Source organism: Aspergillus glaucus, assembly GCF_001890805.1.
Source record: "Aspergillus glaucus CBS 516.65 unplaced genomic scaffold ASPGLscaffold_1, whole genome shotgun sequence".
Taxonomy (NCBI): domain Eukaryota; kingdom Fungi; phylum Ascomycota; class Eurotiomycetes; order Eurotiales; family Aspergillaceae; genus Aspergillus; species Aspergillus glaucus.
In genome coordinates, this window is record NW_019170453.1 from 1,691,975 (window position 1) to 1,718,593 (window position 26,619).

The 26,619-nt window shown below is 49.3% G+C and overlaps 10 protein-coding genes across 10 annotated transcripts; 4 read left to right on the forward strand and 6 right to left on the reverse strand.

Moving 5' to 3' along the window:
• Positions 1-225: 225 nt before the first annotated feature.
• On the reverse strand, positions 226-997 carry ASPGLDRAFT_41658 (nuclear telomere cap complex subunit Ten1). Its single transcript, XM_022545460.1, has 3 exons — positions 877-997; positions 492-796; positions 226-443 (listed from the first exon to the last, which is right to left on the reverse strand). The coding sequence occupies exons 1-2, from the start codon at positions 960-962 to the stop codon at positions 493-495; spliced, it is 390 nt and encodes a 129-aa protein (XP_022406304.1). The 5' UTR covers positions 963-997; the 3' UTR covers positions 226-443; position 492.
• Positions 998-1,151: 154 nt separating this feature from the next.
• Positions 1,152-2,646, forward strand: ASPGLDRAFT_274888 (ESCRT-III subunit protein SNF7). The gene is made up of 5 exons (XM_022543663.1): positions 1,152-1,515; positions 1,596-1,803; positions 1,857-2,065; positions 2,118-2,158; positions 2,218-2,646. Exons 1-5 carry the CDS (start codon positions 1,341-1,343, stop codon positions 2,230-2,232), a joined length of 648 nt encoding a protein of 215 aa, XP_022406305.1. The 5' UTR covers positions 1,152-1,340; the 3' UTR covers positions 2,233-2,646.
• An 11-nt stretch (positions 2,647-2,657) lies between these two features.
• On the reverse strand, positions 2,658-4,639 carry ASPGLDRAFT_21725 (chromatin structure-remodeling complex subunit RSC7; the record flags this gene model as incomplete). The annotated part of the gene is made up of 3 exons (XM_022543124.1): positions 2,658-3,300; positions 3,356-4,505; positions 4,591-4,639. The coding sequence occupies 3 exons, from the start codon at positions 4,637-4,639 to the stop codon at positions 2,658-2,660; spliced, it is 1,842 nt and encodes a 613-aa protein (XP_022406306.1).
• A 2,543-nt stretch (positions 4,640-7,182) lies between these two features.
• Positions 7,183-10,447, forward strand: schA (serine/threonine protein kinase SCH9). The gene is made up of 3 exons (XM_022545461.1): positions 7,183-7,539; positions 7,631-8,883; positions 8,937-10,447. The coding sequence occupies exons 2-3, from the start codon at positions 7,640-7,642 to the stop codon at positions 10,372-10,374; spliced, it is 2,682 nt and encodes an 893-aa protein (XP_022406307.1). The 5' UTR covers positions 7,183-7,539; positions 7,631-7,639; the 3' UTR covers positions 10,375-10,447.
• A 1,268-nt stretch (positions 10,448-11,715) lies between these two features.
• On the forward strand, positions 11,716-14,483 carry ASPGLDRAFT_41665 (uncharacterized protein). Its single transcript, XM_022545462.1, has one exon. It carries the CDS (start codon positions 11,804-11,806, stop codon positions 14,195-14,197), a length of 2,394 nt encoding a protein of 797 aa, XP_022406308.1. The 5' UTR covers positions 11,716-11,803; the 3' UTR covers positions 14,198-14,483.
• Positions 14,484-17,209: 2,726 nt separating this feature from the next.
• Positions 17,210-18,318, forward strand: ASPGLDRAFT_78761 (uncharacterized protein). Its single transcript, XM_022549984.1, has 4 exons — positions 17,210-17,472; positions 17,752-17,908; positions 17,950-18,096; positions 18,162-18,318. Exons 1-4 carry the CDS (start codon positions 17,261-17,263, stop codon positions 18,240-18,242), a joined length of 597 nt encoding a protein of 198 aa, XP_022406309.1. The 5' UTR covers positions 17,210-17,260; the 3' UTR covers positions 18,243-18,318.
• ASPGLDRAFT_41667 (proteasome regulatory particle base subunit RPT5) lies at positions 18,160-20,191 on the reverse strand. Its single transcript, XM_022545463.1, has 3 exons — positions 19,714-20,191; positions 19,203-19,618; positions 18,160-19,152 (listed from the first exon to the last, which is right to left on the reverse strand). Exons 1-3 carry the CDS (start codon positions 20,040-20,042, stop codon positions 18,494-18,496), a joined length of 1,404 nt encoding a protein of 467 aa, XP_022406310.1. The 5' UTR covers positions 20,043-20,191; the 3' UTR covers positions 18,160-18,493.
• Positions 20,172-22,633, reverse strand: ASPGLDRAFT_41668 (putative trimethyllysine dioxygenase TmlH). The gene is made up of 12 exons (XM_022545464.1): positions 22,543-22,633; positions 22,455-22,485; positions 22,117-22,394; positions 22,038-22,055; positions 21,906-21,972; positions 21,777-21,837; positions 21,626-21,728; positions 21,453-21,561; positions 21,292-21,391; positions 20,745-21,236; positions 20,625-20,696; positions 20,172-20,567 (listed from the first exon to the last, which is right to left on the reverse strand). The coding sequence occupies exons 1-12, from the start codon at positions 22,599-22,601 to the stop codon at positions 20,452-20,454; spliced, it is 1,506 nt and encodes a 501-aa protein (XP_022406311.1). The 5' UTR covers positions 22,602-22,633; the 3' UTR covers positions 20,172-20,451.
• Positions 22,634-22,982: 349 nt separating this feature from the next.
• On the reverse strand, positions 22,983-24,080 carry ASPGLDRAFT_115607 (putative peroxisomal dehydratase; the record flags this gene model as incomplete). The annotated part of the gene is made up of 4 exons (XM_022539702.1): positions 22,983-23,325; positions 23,381-23,795; positions 23,855-23,903; positions 23,961-24,080. 4 exons carry the CDS (start codon positions 24,078-24,080, stop codon positions 22,983-22,985), a joined length of 927 nt encoding a protein of 308 aa, XP_022406312.1.
• Positions 24,081-24,312: 232 nt separating this feature from the next.
• rmtA (protein-arginine omega-N methyltransferase HMT1) lies at positions 24,313-26,240 on the reverse strand. Its single transcript, XM_022545466.1, has 7 exons — positions 26,004-26,240; positions 25,936-25,945; positions 25,848-25,867; positions 25,676-25,785; positions 25,273-25,604; positions 24,743-25,214; positions 24,313-24,689 (listed from the first exon to the last, which is right to left on the reverse strand). The coding sequence occupies exons 1-7, from the start codon at positions 26,106-26,108 to the stop codon at positions 24,683-24,685; spliced, it is 1,056 nt and encodes a 351-aa protein (XP_022406313.1). The 5' UTR covers positions 26,109-26,240; the 3' UTR covers positions 24,313-24,682.
• Between the last annotated feature and the right edge of the window lie 379 nt (positions 26,241-26,619).

A 26,619-nucleotide genomic window follows, 5' to 3' on the forward strand; every position in this document is an offset into this window, starting at 1 on the left:
CCTGAAGTGGAAATTCCTCGGAGTTATTTATAGCGTGGCGATTATCAGATTAGATCTCGCTTAATCCGTTAGACTATTCATTGGAACTATGTATTCACTGTTTCTTTTCTCGTTGCTTTATTATGCATAGTTTCTGTGCAATATGCATATCCAATGGTTGAGGGATGTCAGACACGGAGAATAAGTATTGTCTGGAGTAACCACGACGATGCTTCATAAAAATTTCCGGTATTCGCTCTTCTAAAGCAATTCCTTATCTACATTGATTTGAAAAGGTTTGAATTTAGGACCCCTGAAGATAGCTAGACAAAGGAACAAGACAAGATATTGTAGCGGTGCAATGACCGGAATAAAGCAGGATTAACCAAGTCTCTTGTCTCCAAACTGGCTAGTCAATATGCATGTTCGGAAATGGTATGTTGCGAGAATAGCAAGTTAATCAACTGTACATCATCAGCAAAATTCTATCCACCAAAAAAGAAGCCAAATACCTCATAGCCCCCTCGCCAAATCCACATCCTGCGCATTCCGTACAGTCCTCTCATACTCCCCCAACGAAACCGGTCCAGCCGGGAACGCCATAACCGCTTCAACATAATCCTCTTTACCAGTACCTTGCACTGGCTTTCTTACATATCCAAGGACATTCACCCAAGCGCCCACACGCAGTTCCTCGGATGTAATCGTCTCAAGTAGAGGGTTGATGTCCACTGCTATAATGGCGTCTTTTCCTGCCTGGCGGGGGTAGTTGTGTTCGAAGATGAGGTGGCCTGTTGCGACATTGTAGGTTCTTACGCTTGAGGCACTGTTAGTTTATCTTCTGGTGGTTCTTCCATAGCAAAGCGAGCATGTATAGATGGGCTGGAGTCCACGCACCAGCCCAGGAATCGCACTTTGGAGTCTGACGGAAGAGAACGGAGCTGTGAGAGAAAGACCAGTTTAGAAGGCAATGGTGTAGTCATTCCTGTTTTTAATTTTCTCTGTTTTTCGCATACCTGAAGACGATTGAAAGGTGCTCTCCGAACAACCTAAAAACAGCGGAAGTCACGTGCCACCGATCGGCGGCGCGTCATGACCACCGGAGGGGAAAAGGCAAGCATCATCTCCAGACACTCCCCAGCGAACACCTCGGATCATCCCGATCTTCGATTCTAGCAGAGCTCGATCGCTTGTTCTTACGATCAGCAGGGTCCCTTTCACGCCTTTTCGCCCTCTTATCGCCCGGATCGAAAACGCTGTCGTTATCTCTTCATCCCACCACCTTCTAAGATCGACCAAGACGACGAAACAGACCGAAACCACGATACCCAAGACCCTTCGCAACAACCGCGGAAGGCAAGATGTGGTCCTGGTTCGGCGGGGCAGCAGCCCAGAAGCGCAAGGATGCGCCCAAAAACGCCATCCTGATGCTGCGGGAGCAGCTGGACATGCTACAGAAGCGGGAGAGACATCTGGAGAATCAGATGGAGGAGCAGGAGGCTATAGCGAAGAAGAATGTTACGGCGAATAAAACTGGTGTGTTACCATGTGGCTTTTTTGTTTTTTTTTTTTTTTTTTTTTTTGAAAGGGGATGGCGGGTTCTGACACTGGAACAGCGGTTGCGAAAGCGGCTCTTCGGAGGAAAAAGGTCCACGAGAAGAACCTTGAACAGACGACGGCGCAGATTACCCAACTCGAACAGCAGATTTACTCAATCGAAGCGGCGAATATCAACCAGGAGACTCTGAATGCGATGAAGGCGGCTGGTTCTGCCATGACACAGATTCACGGGTCTATGACGATCGATAAGGTCGACGAGACAATGTACGTATCTTTCTGGTGGGGATTGGAAACAATGCAGGGGCTAATAAGATCAGGGACCAACTCCGAGAACAACACCAACTCAGCGAGGAAATCGCTCAGGCTATCACCAGCCAGTCCGTGGGCGAACAACCAGACGAGGACGAGTTGGATGCCGAACTCGAAGGATTGGAGCAGGAGGCTATGGACGAGCGTATGCTCAAGACAGGGACAGTACCTGTGGCCGACCAGATCAACCGGTTACCTGCTGCCGCGAATGGAGAGCGTAAGTCTACATCCACTCCCTTACATGTCAGACAGTTTCTAACAACGACCAGCCAAGGACAAAACGAAGCAAGCCGAGGAAGAAGACGAGGAAGCAGAGCTCGAGAAGCTCCGTGCAGAAATGGCCATGTAATGATGCATGCCCCTCGCCTTTTATTTTCGTTTTAGCGCTTTTTCCTTCTTCTTTCCTTCTTTCCTTTCAAGCCTTGATGCATGATGAATGTTCTACCGGGAATACTTTGATTCTTGTTCTAATGCTTTTATTCCTATTCATACTCTATTGGCGTAATTGGGTTACCGTTTCTGGGGTTGTGTTTGTTTTAGATTCGCTGATAAACCGGCATACATGTGCTCAATGGGATTTACTACCTTTCCACGTATCTAGTCAATCATTTGACATTTTTTATGGATTATTTGTATGATAGAGGTATCCTCGAAAGGGACTAACAAACATGAAAACCTCGATTAATCAGTTTTGCAGCAAAAACGAAACTCCTTTTCTCCTAGAAACCCAATCCCATGCCATCGAGCAAAGCATAAAAAGGGAGAAAGAAAAAAAAAAAAAATCAAAAATCAAAAATCAAAAATCATAATCATGGAAACCACGCGTAACTCTTCAGCGGCGTCGTCCTCGCCGCATCCCTCCCCTCGTTGCCCCATCTCTCTTTCCACTCCCACTCGCTCGCAGCAGACTCCAGCAACGCCTCTCTACAATCCGATGGCAACTCGTCGAGGATCTCCGGAGTAACAAATTCGGGATGCTGCAGGTTGGCGGTGCTGATGAGGCCATTCGAACCGAGATCGTGGACGTCACCGTCTGGGCCTGGGATGCCGAGGTTGGAATGGGGTGGTGTTTCATAGTGGATGTCGTGGATGGCGAAGCGGCGGGAAAAGGGAGCGGGCACGGCTGGGAAGGGGGATTGCGTGGTGGTGTCTGGTTCGGTTTGTTTGGTGGAGGTAGTTTCGTCAAGTTGGTCTTGGGATTCGTCCATGTTCTCATCCTTCTCCTCGTTTTCGTTGGAGGCGGGTTCTTCGCTGTCGGCGCCGTTTGTCAGGCTTAGAGATGACAGGCCCTGGGCTAGTCGAGAGGCGACTCGGGGGTCTGGCGGGGGGACACGCTCCCAACGTGCGTGGGTGGATTGCATGGTCTTGGGGTATTGCATTGCGTTCGTATGGATATCGTAGGATCCTCCCAGGTTTGTGCGTCGGGCAGTGAGGATGGATGAGTTGTATGTGCTGTGGCCTGTTAGCATTTTCAAGAGAAATGAAAGGGGGAAAAGGTGACACCAACCTAGCTTCACGCGCATGTTCCATCATCCAGTTAACGCCAGTCACCGTCACCTTGCGCTTCTTCGAATCCACAACCTTGCCAGTCGGCAGAGGAATCGACGGACCTGCAGTGTGATAAACACTGCTGGCACCGTGCCATGCGACGTACTGGTTCCGATTGTACGGCTCCCCTGGTGGGGGGAGTTTGTCCTCTGGCACTGCCAACTCGCCTTCCACCTCACCACGCTCGCGCGCAGGTTGCACGTAATACTCATCGGTGATCTTCCTACCTCCAACAACAATCTTGGCACCGAATTCACGGAACACGGACCGCGCCGTCACCACACCAATAGCACGTCCCTTGTAGGAGTGGGGGATGATGTGCCTGTCGATGAGGTCGCGCTTGGCCTCGTCGTCGATAATGATCTTGTAGAGCATGCGATGCTTCTGGAAGAACAGGTAGGAATCCCGGAAACCAATACACCGTGCCGGTTCAGTGGAAAGCATGTATTTGCGGTCGCCGCGGCTGAGGATCGTGAACGTCCGGACTCGGTACTCTCTATCACCCAAAAGGTTGCCATTATTGTCGACCTTGGTCTCTCCTTCAGCATCTTCCGGCAGAACCACCTCATCGTTCGCAATCTCCATCGCCTTTCCTTCCTTGTCAACCGGGGCCTGCGTCACATGCGAAGCTCCGCGATTGCGCGCCCATCGACCACCACTGGCATTCGGACGGCCGCGTCGTCTCTTCGCAGGGGTACCGACATGGTTCGGAGCGGCACCGTCATCCTGCAAATCCCAGTCCGGTGGGCGGTTCTTCGGCGGACGACCAATGCGGCGCTTTCGCGGAATTGCAGGTCGACCCAGACGAGATGGCGAATCCGGGTGCGACGGGGTATTCGAATCCTGCGCTGGCGTCGCTGTGGCTGCTGGAGTCGCGGTTTCAGCTTCAGCTTCTTCTTGAGGCTGCTCCTGCTCGGCTTCTTCGGGCTGTTCGCTTTGTTCGGTTTGTTCTGGTTCTGGTTCTGGTTCCTTCTCGGACGCGTCTTCTTTGACTTCTTCCTCTTCTTCTTCCTCTTCCTCCTCCTCCTCTACGGGGGAAGGTTCTCGCGAGGGGGCTTCGGCTTCGGCCATTTCTTCGTCTGATTGTTCCGGGGGTGGAGGGACATTTTCTATACCAGTCAGTCAGTCTCTACGTGTTTCTGTTTCCATCGACTTGAAGAATCGAAAAAAGGGAGGGAAAATGAATTGACGTACTGATAGATTGAGCCGCTGCCTGAGCAGCTGCTCTAGGCTTCCTAGCCATAGCTGGCACGGAAATGTAGGGAACAAGGTGGAAAAGGTTCGTAGACCAGCTCTAGAGCTGCGCGGGAAAAGAGGCTCTTCGCGACTTTGGCGTCGAGCGACGGGCAGGATCCCGTAATGCAGCCCGGGCCGGGACTACTATTCCTCCGATAATTGTCGGTGCCTGGGGCAACAAGGAAGTCTCAGTTGGCACGTGATATGGGCCCTAAGCCCTATGGAGGCTTGGCGATAAGTCTAAGACCCCAATGACGTCACCAATCCGGGCGCATCCATATCGACATCGGTCATTTGCCAGCATTAATGCCTCTATCGCGCATCAAACCCCTCGTCTATACGAAGCATCTTATTGATCCGGAAATCGAAACCAGGCCGACCGATGACGCACTCCATGCGCCTGTGATAGTCTATCTTGGTCGAGAGGGGTTGCACTGACTACATCCAGTAGAGATCGGGTCGCCAGCGAATCTGAGTTTGATAATGATCCTTTGAACTACTCACATTCACATGCGAAGATGCGGTGGGAGTGATTCGCTGGACTCGGCGCGATATGCTCTGATACAAGCGGGATTAATGCGGGTACCCGGCTAGCCATTGAGGGGCGGTTGTAGAATCCAGTGACTGGCTGCTGCTGTTGTGATTATTGCAAATGACTCGATCCACTGGTCGAGTCATTCAGTAGCCGCGTCGGATGTAGCAACAGGCGCCTGCTGCTAGATGTATTTACTCGTATTGGGTAGGTGGCTGGTTGTTCTGCAGTGAGGGAATAGGCCGATCGGGGTTGTTCAAACCACTCATGAACTAATGTAAGAGTCAATCGATATACATAGTATTATCCCCTCATCCGGCCGGTAAATTTTATCATCAAACCCGGGGGAGTGTCGAGATGTACTAGTATGTCACGATGCACCCGCTATGTGCTGCATCCTATGCTTTGGACCCTCCGATATCACGATAATAAACCACGGCTGCTGTGACAGGTGATTTGCAGAAGCAAGGGAGCTGACTCTCGGGAGCTCCGTGGTCTTATGTTGAGGGCATATGCATGTTTATCCTCAACATGGTCCAGGCCGTCGAATTTGGAATATATATCATCATCCCGGGAGATCGTGACTCAAGACTCGAAAATAAAGCGGATGGTTATGCCGTTCTGAATTCTAGTCTGGAGGTCCTAGCAACTTCGCAGCCAACAGTATCACAAAAGCCCAGAACATGGGGGGGTTGGATAAAGAAACAGAAGATGACGGCATCTGGCATGCAGCATTATCATTTCCACCGCCGTATCCGGGAAAAAATAGATACAATTCAGAGGAAGGAGGATTCCAATCCTGCAGAAGAAGCTTTGTCTGGAGGCGAAGTCTTCATTGTGGATGCTCTAGAGTAAGTATGCCGTAGCGAAAGCCAAAGGCATGCATACCATCTAGTCATCCTGTTAACGTGAGTTGGCATGAAATGATATTATCTACGATCACATAAGTGGTTCCTTAAGCTTGATGATTTCTATAGATATGTAGTCTCATTACAGAGAGATGGCAATGATTCTATATTTACTCCGTCCCCGGACTTGTATAGATAGGATCGATTACCTCCAAAGTCAGTTGATTTAACCATTCAACATCTGATCTATTTGATTGTTCACCCGTGAAAATACTTATTATTTCTTCTAACTTCGCGCCTTTTCAACAGCAGGAATTGAACCATTGGATAACTCGGTCCCTGTCCACTATTATTCAGCCTCGACGCCACCAGGCATTCTGACTGCAACTCAAGCCATTGAGGCTGTTCATTTAATATGACTTGATTAAAATAAAACATCAAATCCACTCCACCGTTTCTCTTTCTTTCTATAATCGTTCTTCTATTATTGTTGTTGTTTCTTGTGTTGTGGTCCGCCCCGCATCGATAACTCTTGAGTAAGAAGAATCGTTCCTCGATCAGTGACTGTACTTTATTATTATCATCATTACTTTTTCTCGTTTCTTTTTTTCTCTTTGAATATCAACATATCATCAGCCTTATGTCTCAGCTTGTTCTGCAAATAAATCGGTGACCTTTAATAATAACGCTCCATCGTACACCTCCCGAACCCCGAAGTCGTCTTCCTTGGCTCCGTTAACGTCAAAGTTATTTTCCTTTTTTAATTTTTTTCCTCGACCGACTTAGTCGACTCCGCACACCTCGACCTGCCAGTTTACCACAACTACGAAGACAACATTTGGCAAGTACAATTACCAACATTCGGGACGTTCAATCCTTATTTCCGCGCTCCTTCGCATTCACCGACGTATTCGAATCTTCTCTCGCTGCGGTGGCTAACGGGGAAAGCCTAATCGCCACTCTGCAGAGTACGGAAGTCCCGACTACTCTTACGACTTATTCTCCCCGCCATTCAGCTTGACGAACCTCCTCAATTATAGCCTCGTTCTCGATACACCGTATATTTTCTGTCGTGGAGGAGTATTTTATGGAAAGAAGTTATGACAACTGCTCAGGGTGGAACAGAGCTGCGTGAGCAGTCGATACCGTGAGTAGCCACGAGCTTTCCTCTTTTTTTTTTTTTTTTTTTTCTCTCCATGCTGTCTGCCTGTGGGAGGTGGCTCTCTATTATCCTCATTATTCTCTTCATTGTGGGTGGTAGCTTTGTGGAATATGAAGAGAAAGGAGAAAGGACAACGGTTGCCGCCAGACGGACAGACAATCCTGCCCGGGTCTATACCACGCAATTTATACCCATGCTTTCCTTTCTTTTTTGGCCGTTGCCCCTTTAATACACGTGCATACACTTTGTCTTTTGAGTCACATTACACCGCGATGAAAATATAGGAACCGTGCCCAAGATCTGGTCGGGTCGGGAGTTTTGTTCCTGAAGCGGTTTCTTGACCCCCTGTTCCTTGTCACCTGTTCCTGCACCAAATCAGCAGCCATGTCAACGTTCATACACATTGCTAACCGCTTTTTTAGACAACCTCTCCCCCTCCAGGATAACACAACCCACCGATCTCAAATGGGATCCGACAGTCCCACTCCTACCGGTATCACTACCCCGCAGCCAGACCCGACAGATAAGCTTCAGCCCTCCATCATGAACAATTACTTCCAGGTTGGTCCCTCCTCTGGTCCCAAATCAACGACCTCGTTTTCCTTGCCCGATCCCATGGACAATCCACAATTAGATGCACCTGTCGCAGATGCTCCGGAGAGCCAAAGCTCGTCTGGCCGCTCTTCCGTTTCCTCTGAGTCCTTGGTCATGATGGGCCCGGGCAAGTCTTCCGCTGCCCCGTCAGACAAGAAGCCTCACGTTTCGGAGAATAAGCCAGTGACTTTGGGTCCTGCAAACCTACCCACACCTCCCCATTGCTCCGCCCATTCCCTTTTGCAAAAGGAGCCGGATGAGACAGAAATGGCGTCCTCGGTCCCAGAAAAGGGCATTGGTTCTTCTATTTTCACCACGTTGAAAAGCTACCTCCCTATTCCGTCCGGAGGAACTGCGGCGTCGGTCCCAGAGTCTACCGCACGGCGTCACACGTCTCATCCAGTGTCCAGTATTTCGGACAACACCGTTCTTGCATCTCATTTCTCCAACCCTTGTCTCCCTTCGCTAGTGGATGCCCCTGCAGTCGACCATGACAAGCCACCCCGTGTTTCCATGTCTTCTGAGAATCTGGTCAAGCTAACCATGAACGCGGCTGATGCGTCGCGCCTAAAGAACACGCCTCCTCTCACACCTCGCGCTATGTCTAATGACGGAACTCATTCCGAGAGTCATCCTACCGACGATAACAAGCCGCCTACATCATGCCCGGAGCAATTAGAGCAATCGAAGCCGCAGCAGACGGACCAAGCGACAGAAGAAATTGCCGGAAAGTTGGACGAAGTATTCCCGTCTGGCTCATCTTCTCGGGACCGTTCCTCATCGCCCCAATCTAACCCGGCGGTCGGCTCCCTCAAGGGCAAGCTAGTTGTCACTATTGCCGAAGCCCGAGGGCTGCGACCAGGTTTCGATCCGTATGTGGTTTGTGTATTCGAATCGAACGAAGTCATTTCCAAGAGTGCCCACGATGAAGAAGAAGCTTCGATTGAGCGACAGCAAAAGGAGCAAGAAAAGTCTGACCTAGAAGCGGGCCGGCCGATCGCCATTCCCATGAAAAGTCGACAGAGTAGCAGCAACAGTCTGCCTAGTTTGTTAGAAGGTTCTGATCAGAAGGGGAAGCTTATGACTGATCCTCATTGGAATCATGAAGCTGTTTTGTACGTTTTCCTCCCAACCACTGGCAACGTGAGTTGGTTGCTAACAGAAGCAGTGATATTCTTGGCGAGCAATCAGAAGTCGATGTATCTGTCTATGACCGGAGTAACCAGGAAGCATTCCTGGGACATGTACGGCTAACTATCAACTTGAACGAAGAAAACGACCGAATGGATGGATGGTACCAGTTGACCGCCCGCGGCGCGGGCGATACACAGGTGTCGGGGGAGATCCGGATGAAAATGCGGTTTGAGACAACGGATAAGAAACAGGTCGGACCAAATGACTTCCAAATCCTCAAGCTCATCGGCAAGGGGACATTTGGTCAGGTCTACCAGGTGAAGAAGAAGGATACGCAGCGAATTTACGCGATGAAGGTGTTGTCGAAGAAGGTGATCATCCAGAAGAAGGAGGTTGCACATACTCTTGGCGAACGGAACATTTTAGTCCGGACCGCAATGGCGGCGTCTCCGTTTATTGTCGGGCTGAAGTTCTCGTTCCAGACCCCTACCGACCTGTACCTGGTGACAGACTACATGTCTGGGGGTGAATTGTTCTGGCATTTACAGAAGGAAGGTCGGTTCCAAGAAGCGCGGGCGAAGTTCTACATTGCCGAGCTCATCTTGGCTCTTCAGCACCTGCACGAGCATGACATTGTGTACCGGGATCTGAAGCCGGAAAACATCCTGCTTGATGCCAATGGACACATTGCGCTCTGTGACTTTGGTCTGTCCAAGGCCAACCTTACCCGGGATGACACCACGAACACATTCTGCGGGACAACCGAGTATCTTGCGCCCGAAGTGCTGCTGGACGAGCAAGGGTATACGAAGATGGTCGACTTCTGGTCTCTGGGAGTGCTTGTGTTTGAGATGTGCTGTGGATGGAGTCCCTTCTACGCGGAGGATACACAGCAGATGTATAAGAACATCGCATTTGGCAAGGTGCGATTCCCTCGGGACGCGCTCAGCACCGAAGGGCGGAACTTTGTCAAGGGTCTACTCAACCGGAATCCCAAGCACCGACTGGGAGCCAAGGAAGACGCTAAGGAGCTCATGGCGCACCCGTTCTTCGCAGATGTGGACTGGGACGTCCTGTGCGCCAAGCGGGTGATCCCGCCGTTTAAGCCGAAACTCAAGTCGGACACAGACACGTCCAACTTTGACCCTGAGTTCACCAACGCGTTTGACCAGAACGCACACCTGAACCAGCACGCCGCGATCGTGGCCAATGGGTTGATGCCCGGGTCGACGCCGCTGTCGCCGGGAATGCAGGCCAATTTCAAGGGCTTTACGTTTGTGAACGAGAGCTCGATGGACCAGCATTTCCAGGATGAGAACGATGATCGGATGGATGAGGATCTTCGGATGGATGACCAGGCGTGGCAACGATCGCATCGGGTGGCGGAGCAACAGCAACGGATGAGTGGAGTTCAGAAGACGGGGGAGGGAGACCCGGGGATTTTCCATGTTGATGAGCATTTTGATATGTAATTTATATTCTTATTCCCTTTGGATTTTTTTTTTCTTTTTTTTTTTTTTTTTTTTTTTCTTTCTTTCTCTTTTTCTATTCCCTTCTTGTTCTTGCATGACTGGAGTCTGCAGTGGTATTGTTTATAGGACCTATTGTTTATTCCCAGAGTTGTTGCATGGATGATACTTGGGGTGTTGAAATGCATAACTAGTTAGAGAATGCACTGACTAAGTTCCCAAAGCGGAGAGATGCAGCGTTAGTCATGCTTGGCGTCTGCACGGGCGATGGGGGGATCGCCTGTGGGGCCCCCTTTTCACGTGCTCACGTACAGTACAGTACTTACTGTATGAGAGTATAGAGTACGGAGTACATGTACTTATGTACAGATAGTTGAGTTGGTGATCTTGTTATACTGGCGTTGGACAGTGCTTTAGACAGTGCTCTAGACATGGTTCTTTAGAGAATAATAGGGCCATGTACAATTTGTCATTGGGTCAGTGCTATGTTATGGGGTCCGAGTCCGGAGCACTAGTATATATGTAGTACGATGAGCATGGTTACTATAACTACTCTGTACTTATAGTAGTACTTAGATAACCCCTGCAGACCCTGAAACGCCCGGCAGGGTTTCAGCTGTAATAAGGCACTTGCAGATATGCAGAGGTACCTGCGTTGGTGTATAACAGCTGATCTTGTAAACGGTACTGCAGGACAGGGGTATTAGTAGAATATGGGGTATGGCATGATTGTCTCCATACAAGCATACTTGTATAGAACAGAACCCTGTCAGGCAATATATCTTTAACTAGAATAGTCTCTACTCTGTAAAGTGTTCTGCCGTACTCTGCCTAGTGTCTCTACTCTCTCTACCCGTAGTTAGGCTGTTGTTCGTTGTAAAGTCACTACTGAAAAGGGATGATTAGATTTAGAGTGCCAAGCGGTCCACCGAACTGCATCCAGTGGTACTGTTACTCTGTCGTGTGTTTATGTAGGGACAACCATGGTCCAGGAGAGTAGTATATATCTATTTGGGAATAAACAGAGACATCATAATCATATCCTACTATTCTTTTTACATAGTACAGAGTACTCGTACTGTACAAGTACAGACAAGTACAAGTACATACAAACTCACGTAAAAGACACTAACCACATCCGGTTAGTGCTCTCCTGAATGCACCTCATGCCGTGTGGGTCACGAGGATCTTTCTTGATACGGTAAATATCCTCTGCGTCTTCTCTCTCCTTTCCTACACTACTACTCACTTTCTCTCTTCACCTCATCTCTCCATCTTTCTCTATCACATTCTTCTTTCTTTCTTTCTTTTTTTTTTTTTTTTTATTCATTCATTCATTCATTCTTTCATTCTCCAGTCGTTCCTTACTATATTCCTTTTTGCAGCCGTTCCTTATACCTGCCAATCCATTCGTTATTCTTCCAATGTCGCTATGAACGCCGTTGTCAACACCGTTGCCAGCCCCGACGCTGTGCCCTATGCCTCCTCCGGCAACTTCTATCGCGATCTCCAGAGTCAACAGCCTCCATCTCCTACCTCGCCTACATCTCCTACTTGCTCCGTCTCCTCGTTCCGTTCCAATTACAGTTTCGCGTCTACCGCGCCCACCTCTGCCTACTCCCCGACATCGCCTACTTCCTCCACGTCTTGGCGCCAGTGCGATTCCGCTGCTTCTCTCGATCGTATCCTCGAGCCCGTGATCAAGCGTCTGCCCCAGGAGGTCTATGATAATATTCTCGCTCAGCTCGAGACCCTGCATACCGGCTGCCAACACAATGGCTGTGTGACCTGTTTCCAGCGCGATCTGCATTCCCTCTCCCTCACATGCCGCATCTGGGAAAAAGCTGTCCGTGCCAAGCTCTACAATCGCATCCATATCGTCGGCAATGACTCCCCCGCACAACTCAAGAAGTACCGGCTCAAACGCGGCAGTCGTCTCAAGTTGCTCCGCCGTACACTGCGAGAGAGGAAACTGCTGGCCAACCTGGTCTTCGAACTCCGCGTTCCCCAGATGGAGCTGCTCTTCACTTCCGGGAAACACGTCGCTCAGTGGGAGGAGTACCGCGATCTCGTCGCCTCCGTCGTCATGGTCTGCCCCAGTCTCGAACGTCTGCTCGGCCTCTCCATTCCGTACCATCACGAATTCGACCGTCTCACACACGCCCTTTCCACCCGCAAGAAGCTCAAGGAACATACCTGGGTAATTGGCGAGGCCCGCGAGACTTCTGAGGCTTCCGAGTTGTCTCCACGCATTTCCTCCTGCCCCGGTAGTCTTGGACCCCTGCAGATGTTTGAGTTTCTTGACTACCATGCCTCCTGGTCCCATCTCGAGACCATGACTCTTTACGCCCTCGACGAGAACAAGAGCACCCTTGAACCCAGCATTTTCCTACGCATGCTCACCATGCTGCCCTCCCTTCGACATCTCTGTATCACTGGCTTCCATGCAGATGCCTTTGCCGACAGCGCTCTTCTCTGTCTCCCGCCTCTCGAGTCCCTGCGGCTCGAGCGTCTTCCCGGTGTTACTGACACCGGTCTGACTCAATATACCTCGCGGCCCGAGTCACAATCTCTCAAATCGTTGACCTTGATCGAGCAGAAGGTTGAGTCGTTACTGGTCATTTCCAAGATTCTCTCCTCTCTGCGCCAGCTGGAGCGTTTCCAGATTGTTCAATCCGACACATGCCCGCAGGTCGAACCCGATGCCATGGTATTCCAACCTATCCTGGCCTCATCAACACTGAAATACTTACATTGGGATGTCGCCGTTCCGAATCCCGGCACGGCGTTGAGCAAGCTGGACTATGCTCCCTTTGTCAAGCCCCCTAAGCACACCGATACCCCCAACTCTCACCTCGCCCAGAGCATCATCTCTGCAGGGTTTCCGCGTCTCCAAGCGCTGCGCGCTCCGTCCGACATCGAGCCCCCAGGTGTTCTGCAAGCCGTCTGTCAACCGATCCCCAAGGGACAGGCTCTGCTTCAGCCGGATCGCTACAGTTTGCCCCGCAGCTCCCATGGTTCCGTTAAAGCACGACCAATGGCCCTTCCTGCTGGCAACAACCTGACTTCGGCTCGCATCCGCGCCCAGACATTTATCGATATGGCCGCTAAGGACTCTGAGACCGGGATGAGGTGTTTGATTACAGACCACTCGGATTCCTACGTACCCGACAATGCGCTGGAGGATGCCGAGTCTGATGACGATGATGATTTTGATGCCGATATGGAAGCTTTTGGATCTTGGTCAGCCCGCGAGCGGCCTCAGCTTAACCCCACAGCGGCAGCAGAGCAGAAACAATCGAATGGGCCAGTCACGGTATTTGATTTCCACATGCCTGCATATATGGGGCGTATAGGGTCGCGCTCAACTTATCGGGACGTGTCGATTCCAAAGTTCATTTTGCGCCCCGATCTCCCTGGACAAGACGCGGATGGTGGTCTCGTCGCGTGGAAACACATTCTGGCAGCCAATCAGTCGCTCAACTATGCAGCAGGTGTCGGGGTACATTGCTTTGGGAATAAGACAGGGCCACGACCGCCTCCGGAGGAGCCAGCCTCTCCGGCTTCGACAGCCATTACGACACCACGGTTATGGGGTAGTATCGGCAGTCGATCCATGATGTCCCTCAACACCAACAGTCCAGCAACACCCACAACACCCTCAACACCGATGAGTTTTGGGTCAACACCACATCTCCCCTGGGAGAAAGAGACCTGCACAGGGTCATGGAATTACGGGCATAAGAACGGTCGAGATTGGTGGTTCCACATGGAACGGGATCGTCCAAATCATATGGACGTGATCGATCTCAAGCGGCTATTCTAGCCTGGGCTTTTGGCCCGACTTTTTTCTTCTTATGCCATGGGACACGGTACCTCAAAAAGGCACGCACCGGGATGGCGTTTATGGTATTGATGATGATTCTTTCGCTGTGGTCTGTACATTTATTCTCTTTTTCTTCCCCTCATCATTTCGAGATTCTCTCGGTTCCTTTCTTTATACACATGCTGTGCAGGTGTTTTCTTTGATTCTGCATATACTTGGCCATTATATATACCATCTATATACCACCAGATAATGTTATTGGAACTTGGTTATTGCAAAATGGGAGGCAACATGTTATGTCTTTTTTTTTTTTTTTTTTTTTTTTTTTCTTTTGTGTTCCATGGCGCTGGCATGGCAGGTAGGGCGGTTAGGTTAGGTTAGGTTGGGATTGGTTAGGTTAGGATACTAATAATTGTTATTGAGAATTATGCTATTGAAACTATTGGTTCGTTTTAACTAGTGTCGTAGATCTACTCCACATTGATCTTCCTGTTCATGATGTGGACCAGCGTAGGCCTATCCTTTTAGGAACTAGTATGTTGGTCTTCTCTGGTTCCATGGCATAGTGCTCTGTAGTATTGCGAGGAGAGTCCAAACATTTGCATGTTTTTGTCGCTCATCTCCACAAGGAATCCATCGTCTCCGACTGTCATGGCAACTGCTAGTAGTCTCCCGTAAAATGGAAAGCCATAGGTCGGGCAAGTTGTGGTTAGATGGAGACATGACAGTGCTACCACTGTTAGGAGGCTCTTCATGAGCGCCAGCGCGATAGTTTCTCCTGGGAACTGTATTTGGCGATTGTTCCAAAGGGTTGAGAAACCAGGTCTGTCCTGGGTATGTTTCGGAAACTTAGATTTGATTTTGAGCAACTGCTCCGTGGTCGATGACTTGTAAGTAGGATTGGTCGAAACCGTTTTGTTGATAAAAGGTTTGTATAGTTAAGAATTGAGGTTCCTCTGGTTCCACATCTCCTATCTCATGTTGTGATAGAAGCACTCTACAGAGGATCTTTCGAAACTCTCGTAGATCTTTCGTGCCACGAAACTTCCATTCCGATTATAATAGCCATCGCAATAAGCCTGTCATACGAAGAGGTAGAATCGAAAGAGGCACGGGATCATCTTAACGCCAGCGCGATATCTGGCCCTGCTCCCTTGCTCCTTTACCAGGATCCGTGGTCCTTTTGACAAGTAACCTGATCTAGGGGTTAATCCTGATAGATAAAGCTGGGACCTTTTTGTTTGTTCTGGGCTCAAGTTTGGCCATGTTTGTCCCCCGCCCTAAACGTCACGCCACGTAGAGCGACCACTGCTTGCACCAGGAAGCCAATCACTGAAAATTCCAATTCCAGGTGCACTTCCAGTGCTCTCCCAATCTATGCAAATCTTCAGAAACTTCAAAAATTTGCATAGAAGTAGGCAAGTGGTTGGAGGAGGCCTTCCGGCCGAGCTGTCGTGGGTTTCACCCCGATTTCGAGAAGGATTCTAGGTGAGATTAATCCTCGTTGCGCCTATTCTACTAAGAACGGTGATGGCCGGGTCGGTAGTTCGACGAATGTCCAGATGTGATAGTTTGTTGAAAGAGTCCATATACACGCGTGTAGTGATATGTCGCTTGGAAAGGTGTACTCTGTACGCTTTATCGTTTCTCTTGGCCGTTTGGGACGAGGAGAGAGAGAGTACTCTCGGGCTGGGGCACAGGGTTCTGGCTGCACTTAGCCATACATCACCAGAATAGCGGACATGGTGTGGCGAGAACGGTGCTTGTTATTGTGTAGCTGCTTGGATCACACCCCATGGTTCGGGGGAGGGGGTCAATGTTTCGCAATTTAGAGCCTTGATGCGGCCTTTCTCGCACAAAGTCAATTATAATTCGATTCCATTGAGTATCGAATGAATGACAGTGGACGTACTCATTAACGGCTAGGTACAGGTTAGCTGTAGCTGCTGGACTGACGTGGAGATTGTATTCAAAGTATCTGTGAGCTCAGGTATTATCAACCTAAGTTTTAATGTGAGCGCTGAAGAAAAGGAGGTATATACTTGTTTTCCTAGAGATTATGAAGCGAGTAACTACACGGTCACATTAAGCCATGCTATTTCGCAGGAGTCATATCCTGTTCTTTATGAACATTTCCGGATCTCTGTATTTGGACATGTTGGAATAAATAAGTCTGGGAGTTAGCCATCCACGGGTATAATGCATGTATCTCATGCTTGTATCGATAGCGGTTCAAAGCAAAACAAAGCAATTTTTGCAAAGCGTATATGCTTCCTGATACAATATCAATAAACGTAACGGGGTTGGTGAAAAGACCACCGGAATCACCCCGTCGTCTGTTGTTGTGACCAGCTCACGGTTTATCGTAACGTAGGCGTAGGCGAGAGTAATGACAGTCGAGCATGACCCAGGGCGTTATCATAATGTACCATGTGCATCTTTTCCTCATTGAAACCGTCAACTGCTTGTCTGCATTGCTTGACTCGCAGCGGCCGCTACGTTCTCGAGAGGGGGAATATCGTCTCTATATCTGTTAGCCACTACAGCCCCAGCAGTATAGGGCAAAGGAAGGGAAAAAAATATCTCATACCGACTAAGGCGTGGCAAATGTACCCTGCTCAGAGGCCGAACTCATCTGTTCTTTTATGCTTTCACCAGAACCCTTAGCTGAACTGTACCGTTCCGCCAACTAACCACTGGCTGGGACGCTTCGAAGCTGTGGCATTAATTCCGAGAATCTGCCTCGAGCACCACACTAGGGACTGCAATTACCCAGTTGGGTGTTTCTCTGAATGTCTTTGTAGGGAATATCGGGAAACGTAGAAGGCGTGCTCAGCGGGTGTTAGGGCACCAGCAGTAAGGACGCCATTTATTCGAATTCTCTGTATCGTAATTGAATCAGATTAAAGTGAAGGGATAGATAAACGGAGTTGGGATATTGGGCTTAAGCAGTGAATGCTGTATACCCCGATCCAGACATCATCAGTACATCATCCAGTTTTCACTCGCCATCAAGTACTACAGTTCCGAAAACAAGATATCCTGCTGTATAGTATCCCCACAATGTCTCAAGATCAGAAACCTAGCTCATACTCATACTCCGAATCTCATTTCCCCACTGCAACAGTCCTCTACTCCCACATCACCGAACAAGTCCGCGGCCACGGAAACAATCCCAACCCCGTTCACGATAACAATTTTATCGTGACTTACTCAGACGTTGGTCCCTTTTGGGGCAAAGATGCTGACTTTGCACTTGAACGGCAGAAATGCTTGTAAGTACCTCGATCCGGTTAATCTAACACTGAAATCCATGGAATTGACATCCGTACAGTAGATACTAGAACCCCATTACCAAGATCCTAAAGATCAAAGCAACTCTCGGTCCCCTCCAGAATACAGATCAATTATGGTACAGAGCGTGCGAGTTCAGCTGGTGTGATAGTGGTATCTTATCGGATGATGAACATGAATTTCTTCAGCCTATGGTGACTACCAGTAAGCACACATCTACACTGGCTTGACGTCTCATGCCATAGACTCTGCTATAATAGTGAGCTAAGTGTTATCAAGTATTCACCTTCCCAGAATCACCATACAAAATCATCCAAAAAGTCCCCAGCTTCTCCATCTCGCATTCCCAGTGTCTATTACCGCGCATCGTTTTCGAATGTGGGTGGACCGAGAGTAATCCAGACACCCCAGACGGGGGTGAGCAGGCTAGCCATCTTCGAGACGATATCAAAGAATAGCTGATGTGTGGTAATGGGGAGGTCCGAGTGGGTGTTTTGGTGATGTGGTCGTTGGACTCGGAGGCGACGATGCAGGTTCGAGGGACGGTCGAGGTTTGGACGCTAGAGGGTAGTATGGACGGAAAGCCGCGGGTTAGTCAGGTTGAGGTATGTCTTTCCTTTCTCTCCTTATAGTTAGGACTGGACAATGGCTAACAAGTATCTTTGTACAGACAATCTTTCCTATGTCAAAAGTAGCAGAGCCTGCTAGTCAGACTCTCAGATTGACCCGTGGGAAGTTGTTTCAATATTAGTCCAGAACGTAATGCTGGGGACGTCTTTGATATGCCTCTTGATTCTCTGCGCAAAGAAGCTATCAGACAAATAGAGCAGACGGGGTATACACCAGCTTTGTGGTCGTAGCAGTTTAAATGAAATCTTCATTGCACATGTATGATTATGGGTAGGGGGATAAATTACTAATGGCTTGAATTGCTCAGAATCCTCAAAGTACATAAATGGTAACACATGAGAATACCAAGAAATGAAAAAAGGTGACATTCGCCTAAACGTAAATACCCATGTTGGTGTCCTTCTTCTTCGCCTGTACCTCCGCAATCGCATCCACGTAGTTTTCATGGTTGATCTTGCTCTGTCCTTTCCGGAGCGCAATCATACCCGCTTCCACGCAGACAGCCTTCAGCTGCGCACCACCAAACTCGTCCGTGCTACGCGCAAGTTCGTGCCAGTTGATGCTGTCATCGGCGGCCATCTTGCGCGAGTGGATCTGCAGAATGTTGGCACGAGCCTCCTCGTTGGGCAGAGGGAACTCGATCTTGCGGTCCAGACGACCGGATCGAAGAAGCGCAGGGTCGAGGACGTCGACCCGGTTCGTGGCGGCGAGGACCTTGATGCGGTCGTCCGATGCGAAACCGTCCAGCTGGTTAAGGAGTTCAAGCATTGTCCGCTGCACTTCACGGTCACCGGACTTCTCGGAGTCGAAACGTTTTGTACCGATGGCATCGAGCTCGTCGATGAAGATAATTGAAGGGGCCTTCTCCTTGGCCAATGCGAAGCAGTCCCGGACCATCTTCGCACCATCACCAATGAACATCTGCACCAGCTGCGGACCGGCAAGCTTGAGGAAAGTCGCGTTTGTCTCTGCGGCACATGCACGAGCGAGGAGTGTTTTACCCGTACCAGGAGGACCGTACATCAAAGCACCTGCAGACGTTAGCAAAGGCATCAACCGTATAAAACAGGGATAGATATACCCTTTGGTGCCTTGATTCCAATCTTCTTGAACTTCTCCGCCTCCTTCATGGGCCACACAATAGCTTCGACAATCTCCTCGATTTGCTTATCCAAACCACCAATATCCGTGTACTTCTCTGTAGGCTTCTCATCAACCTCCATTGCCTTCACCCGGTTATCGTATTCGGCGGGTAGCGTATCCAACACAAGGTATGAGTCCTTGTTGACACCGATCAAGTCACCAGGCTTAAGCTTCTCGTGGTCTACCAGGCCGATCAGAGGGAGGTAAATTGTCTGGCGGGTCGAGGTTTTGATGACAGCCGACTTGCCCACGCGCGTGGCATCCAGGTCGATGTTGGCGCCCTCTTCAGCGGCGTCGGCTTCAACATCCAGGTCAAGCAATTCGACGACGTTTCCGACGAGATACGGCAGTTGCCTATAATCCGTCAGCAATTAGCGATATATTCTTTCCATTATCCTGCTGCGGTCCACCCAAGAGAAGTTCCAGAGTCGGCGATCTAAGAGCCATACCTGTTGTTCTCAACCTTCTCTTGATTATCCTTAACCCTCTCCCTCATGGTATTCTGCTCGTGCATCAACCGCTGGTATTCACTCTTCATAATACGCAGCTCATTCTCCAGCATCCTCCGCCGTTTGACAATATCTGCCGTACTCGAGCTGAGAATCTCCTCATCCAACAGGCCCTCCTCCTCTTCCTTCTTCTTCTCGTCGGCGTCTTTCATCTCGGCATCGCCATCGCCGCCTTCTGGTTTCTTGCCATCGCCGTCGCCGTCGCCTTGGTCCTGCTTCTGGTCTCTCACTTCACGCTCAAGGTCATCGAGATCTTCAAGAGTGGACATGGTGGGCGGAGTGGGTGTGTGGCAACGTCAGTGTATTAAGAAAAAGGTGCGGAAAGAGGAAAATTGAAAGTGGACCGTTAAAAGGTTAATGTGTTGAAAAGAGAAGTTCGGAGAAAGATGACAAGGTTGGGAGTGGGAGCGAGAGCTGTCTGGATGGATTCCGGGCGACGATGTGAGCTCCGGCCAAACAACGTCAGCCGCCGGTGCTTCACGTGACCCTTACAAATAGACTACCCTCCGCAAATTCACTGGTGGTATAATCTAAATCAAGTAATTTACATGTTTTTACTATGGGTATTTCACAAAATTCTTTATTCGATACAGTTTGGTATCGCACTCTCATCAAGAGAGCTTGACCCTCGTTTTTCAACCGACTCGAACAGACAAGGTCTTCTTGACGCGCCAGCACCTAGAACAACATGTTAGGATTGCTCTCAGAGTTGTACGTATTTCCGAGATTTCGCAAAACAGCCTCACGACCGAACTTGAGAAGACGGTAGCGGGAGAGGAAGTCGTCGTTGTTCACTGAGGCAAATCAGTATCATGCATTCCCGCGGGCCTGGGATGACCAAGTATACGTACCGTAGCCACCACACATCCTACGCTTTCCGATGAACTCTGAACGTCCGTGGAGCATTCTCCAGTTGTCAAAAACTTGGAGCCGGTTAGCCATATCTAAGGAGCAGAAGGAGGTGCACATACTGAGCGCTGTTCCGGGCTGAAGTTGTGTCCAGATTTCCAAGTCCTTCCGTTGTATGATCTCATTGAAATGCCGTGCTGCAGTGTACCATTCTTCCTGCTCCTTCGAGCTCCAGTCTACCTTGGCTGCGCGATCGTAGTTATTCCATCGAATCTGATACAGCTGCCGCTTGAACGTGGGATGAGTGACGAATACTGGATATTGAATGGCAGGCTGAATGCACGTATCTTCGTTTCCACTGGAGTGGAACGGCTGTCGATACTTGTACAATGCCTTAGCGTGCTGGGGATTCTCGAGCTTCAGGAGTTGGGCTGCCCGGAACCCATCAACAAGTAAACTTTCTCCTCCCTGGCCACCAGTGTGAGACAAGAGGTGGAACAGTTGAAGTCTAGCGGGGTCAGTAAAATAAGTGTTGTCCGTATGCGCACCAAGGAACTCCGTCGTGTATGCAGTGTCCTTGAAACTTAGGTCTGCCGTGAAATCCCAGAAGCCACCTTTAGAGTATTATTAGCAGTAGCACTCATGTAGTTAATTGTCAAAAGATCATACCGTAGTGGGTATGTCTGACAAAGGCAATCCTCTCTATCAGTTTTTGTGTTGCCTCTGGTTCGACAGGAACGCCCTCGACAAAGCAGAATCCCCAGTCGTACTAGAAAGATATCAGTATTTGACGAGTCCGTTAGCATAAGGAGTGGCTGAAGAGAGCCTACTATCTTCTCAAGCCAGTCGAACACGGCTTTGTTATCTGTCATAACTTCTTCGTGTGTGACAGTGGGATAAGGTGAGTTTGGATCAGTCGGATGGAACTTTCTGAAGCGTCTAACCCGAAAAATTAGCAAGACAATGCATAAGCTATGAGCATACCAAGGAAGGGCTCATTTACCGCAAAGACGGTCCTGGTTTCGAGGGGTATGGTCTCTCGGGAGATTTGTTTTGGTGTGCAAGAAGCCAAAAGATAGGATAGACACCAGTATGTCCATCAGACCCTGGGTATAGTTAGCAGTGGTACTTTCCAGTGTCTTTGATAGACTTACAATCGACTACAACGGCCCGGCTTTCATATCTGACCTTGTTGGCACTGACATCTTGCGGTATCTGGAGGGCATCGGTTAGCGCTCATGATGTGAAAACGCGAAAGGAGTAAAGTACAGGGAGAATCATACTTTGAAAGTATCCACACTCCGCTGTCTTGTGTCTGGGTGGATACATTTCGGGCATTGGCAGTTGTCCCTAGATGCTCAAATGAGTTTCTTTCCTTTTGTGTTTCCATTGCAACGTCTCAGGGATTAACCAACCTGAGCCAGAATTCCCCACTGTAGAATAAGGTGAGCATTGATGTTCTTCAGATATTTTATTAAAGGCTATTAGACTTACTAAAATGCAATGGCTGGCCTCCCCTTAACGACAAATTCCATTTCAATGTACCCGAGAAATTTCTTGACTTTTGGCGGGATATTCTCTGTCCTATTTGCTGCTGGGATGCCCTCCGTTTCAACTACCATTTCCTGCTTCTCAGCTACAGCATCTTGAGGCCCCTCGGCTGCAGACTCAACCGGAGACGAGAATCGTCTGGTAAACTGCAGCGGTTGCTGCTGCTGTTGCTGCTGCGGCGACGGCCTAAGAACCGTCGACAGGCCCCGGTAGTTGACATGCTAAGCAGAGTGAGCAAAGGGCATTCCGCTAAACTGGGACATCCCCAAATGAATACATACCAAGTTGATGTGCTTGGGAGTAAATGAAGCGCTAATCATCATGTTAGCATTTCGCATGAAAAATTTAGTCGCAGAGAAATGATCATACCTAGCATTCTTCCAAGGGCTAGCAAGCACCCTGGGAGACGAGAGACGAGGCATACTCATCCTAGAATCGTACAATGGCAGCTGACTTGAAGAGTACCGGGCAGTTCAAGGAAGTTATGGAAAGACGTCTCCACACGATTGCATCTGCGGTCACGTGACATCGATCGTACAATACGGGCAAAAGGAAGAGTCAGGCAACAATTCTGCAGGGATTGTGAAAACTCTTAATATATTTGGGTAAGTGATAGTCAGAGTAGATCGCGAGATATTCCGCTTCTGACTGTTTGTGCTGGGAAAGATGGTTCGTTTCAGTGGCCTGAGCTACGGAGTACACGGGAAACATACTACTATGCAAGGACCGTTTTCTTTTTTCTTGTTTATATATATGAAAATAGTGGTTAAATAGTCAATCGCTAAATATGCATCTTTGGGTTATATCGCTCAGAGCTTGTTCTTCGGACCAACAACCTTCAACAGACAACGGCCGTTGCTCAAAACGGCCTTGCCCTTGTCATTCTTGGTCACGAACCGGACTTCTTCATAACCGTCCTGGACATTGCCCATCCGCCAAATCTCCGTGGTAAGTTTGTCGCCTGGTCTGACAGGCGAAGCAAACCGGGCCTGGAATTCCTTGATGTTCTTGGGGTCACTTCCTCCCAGCTCGCGCAGGACTCCGTGGGCAGCAGAGTTCCAGCTGAAAAGGCCGTGGATGATGACACCTCCAAATCCCATCTTCTGACCAGGCTCTGGGGTAGCGTGGAGAGGGTTGTAGTCGCCGTTGAGACTTTTGGACTCAGGAGTTAGCATGAAATGTCCGAGCCAGGTATTGCGAAACTTACCGGTAAAGATGAGCGGTTTCCATAGTAGTCTGGACCACATCGATAGCGTCTGGGCTCCTGCCCTCCGGCGGCGCATAGCTCACGGTACTTGGACCTTTCGGTCCACCCCAATTTCCCTGGCCAACAAAGAAGTTGCTGCTCACAGTCTTTGAATACACTTCTCCGGTCTCCTTGTCCACAATCGACTGCTCTGTCTCCATAACTGTTCCAGGCTTGCCCTTGTCGTAAACACCGACAACCTTATTCCGCAATTCAAACTTCTTGCCGGCGCTTGTTGTAGGAAGGGGCTTCAGGATGGTAAGTTTCCGTTGACCATCTACTACGCGGCGGTAGTCGAAGTCCGGGATGCCGGGGACCGGAGCCGCCTGCGAACGCGCGTAGAAGTCGGTGACTTCCTGGTCGGTGAGCTTGAAGGCTGTACGAGAAGTTAATATGTCTGTGGTTCAATGTATGAAGGGATCGGTCACTGCGTACGGAGGATCAAAGGGTAAGTTGGGAAGACGGAGAAGTTGGGATGGAGTTCCTAGATCAAGGGTCAGAAGTGTTGGAGATGTCAGGATTACTGGATATCCTAGCGTACATAGAGGAAATGTAATTCATCGGCCTTGCAACCAATGCTGGTTGCAAACAGCAAGACATCGCGTTTCTGCCAGGAAACCTCCTTGGACGGGAATTCGTGACCAGCTCCAGGCGCTGACATCGTAACGGTGATTTCAAGTCTGGATTCGCGACGAAGAAGTTAATGAACTCAGGACACACAATAAGGACAGTCAATTGACTCAAACAGACAGAAAGCAGTTAATTCCGTTCGCGTCGCCCTTTAAATTGATTGTCTTGCGGGGCTACCGAGCGAGCCGAGGCTCGATCTGTATAACTCCGAGCACCATCTCATCCGGCCAATCAAAACCAGTAAAGCGATCAGATAAAGAAAACACAGTTGTAAGTGGGATCTCATTAAAAAGCCTAAACAATCTATGAATAACGTCGGAGGTGGCTAGACTGAGCATCGACTCGGACGGGGTATCTACTTTAGGAAATTCGAGGAGCTTCATAATCGTCTCTGTCCGTATCGCGCCAAACAATGATGCAGTTCCCTTTCCTTCCAATAACTCAAATTAAAAACGCCGACATAAAAAAAAACCCCCCAATCGATCATTATTGTTCACCCCAATGGAACCTCTGTTTACACTATGTCGTTCATATCGACCATGCGCATTTGCTGCCAGATCGTCGATATGCTATGCCACAGGCAGAAGAAATTACCGAAAGAGATTTGCAGAACGTGATATCGAAGAAAGAAATTTAACACCTGTGTATGTCAGTTTTCTGATCCGAGGATAGCACACAAGATACAATACGTACATCCGGAAGAAGCAGCCGTTCTCGGCGTAACGCAAAGGGTCCGTGGTTTCGAATTTGTAATTGATGCCGATATCGAGGTCACGCTTGTTCTTGTCGTTGGGCTTGTTCTCAATCACACCGGTGAGAACTTCTCCCTCCTCCATGGTAAGGACATCACGCAAATAGAAGACAGTCTGCTTCCAGTGGGTGTACCTGGCATGAGGGCCAGTGGAAAAGCTGATGGGCTTGTGGCATGCGGTAAAGTCAATGTCGAACCAAGCAATCAGGGCGTGGACAAAGTCGTTGCGCTTGGCAGGAAGCGAGAAGGGAGCCTTGAAAGCGAGGTCCGAGGACTGGACCGTGTAAAGATCGAGAGTGATGATCGGGCAAGGGTCGCTGACAACAGCCTTGAGCTCGACGGTATCGACGAGAGGCTCTGTAAGGGCAATGTCCTTCATGGGGCTGTAGTCAAATCCCCACACGTTGTCCCAAACTGGAGAAGACGTTAGGCTAAGATACCAGAAAGTCCAACCCCTGACAGTATAACTTACATCCAATCTTGTCGTCCTTGTATTCACCGTCCTCGATAGCAGCCACGTACATGGTAGCCTTGTCAGGGAAGATCTTGCCTCCGGGGTTAAGGTACCTGTCGCGCGCATAGAGGACAGTGTCCAACATGCTTTCATAGAGAAGGAAGTATCCCATCCACTCAGAGATGATAATGTCGACCTTGGGGAAGGGGAGTTCAACTTCCTCCATCTTTCCCTGAAGAAGGGTGATCTTGCTGGTCAGGCCGTTGACTTCGACGATCTCGCGAGCCTTTTCGATGATTGACGACATATCGACACCAATTACGTGTTTAGCACCAGCCTTAGCAGCGAACCTTTATCCACGATAGCGTCCATCAGTATAAATTCCTTCCCCGTGAGATTCGTAGCTTCTTTTTGCACGTACATGCTGAGAATACCGGTTCCGCACCCGACATCAAGAACAACCTTATCCTTGAAAACGTGGCGGTTCTGGTAGATAGAGTCACGGTACGATCTCGTGCGAACGTCATCTTTCTATAAAGAAATCACAAATTAGCATAAAGTAGGATTAACGGTTGTGGAACGGTGGTGCTCACAAGCATTTCCTCGTGAATGCCTAAGTGGGGGGTTGCGAAGTTAGCCACTCGTATACCAAATCAAACGGAATCCCGGAGACGCATTTACCATGGTGATCGTAGCTATTGTATTGTTAGCCATATTGACAAATAAGTCAGGATGGTTGGAGATTCTTCGTACCTAGTGAAGTAGCGCACTTCGGCATGGTCATCGCCAACCATACGATCCGCGCTGCTGGTCATCATAGCAGAGGGGTCTACAGACGATTGTCTCTCAGACATGTTGATGGAGTGCAAATCGCAATTCGGATTCCAAAAAGAATGAAAATTCGGAGGGCGTCGATAAGAATAAAAGAAGAGGGAAGGGACAGACACAGGAAAAACCAAACGAAAGTCCTCTATGCGATATGGAAGATGGTGGTTTGCCGCGAGCGTTTTTTTTTTTTTTTTTATCTCCGCCATGTTCCAATCAAGGTTAGTCTCTGCTCCAGATCAGACTAGCCCGATTTGGGTTCAAATCATGTGATCAGAATGCCCTGTCCTGATTAGGGCTGGCTGTTACGTTTATAACAACTCTCCATATGTGTCAATAATGATTATGAGACTTTTAATTGCATTACTAGAATACGGCATCTTTTTCACTCCTCTCTTTCTCTGGCAATTGGCATGTAATGTCCGTATCGGGGCAAAATGCCAAGACTTCATACTGCCGGCGGAATTCACTCCGCCCACTGCGGCCGCCATACGGGAGCTACATTCAATTGCGGCGCTTCTCCTGAAACTCACGCGCTGA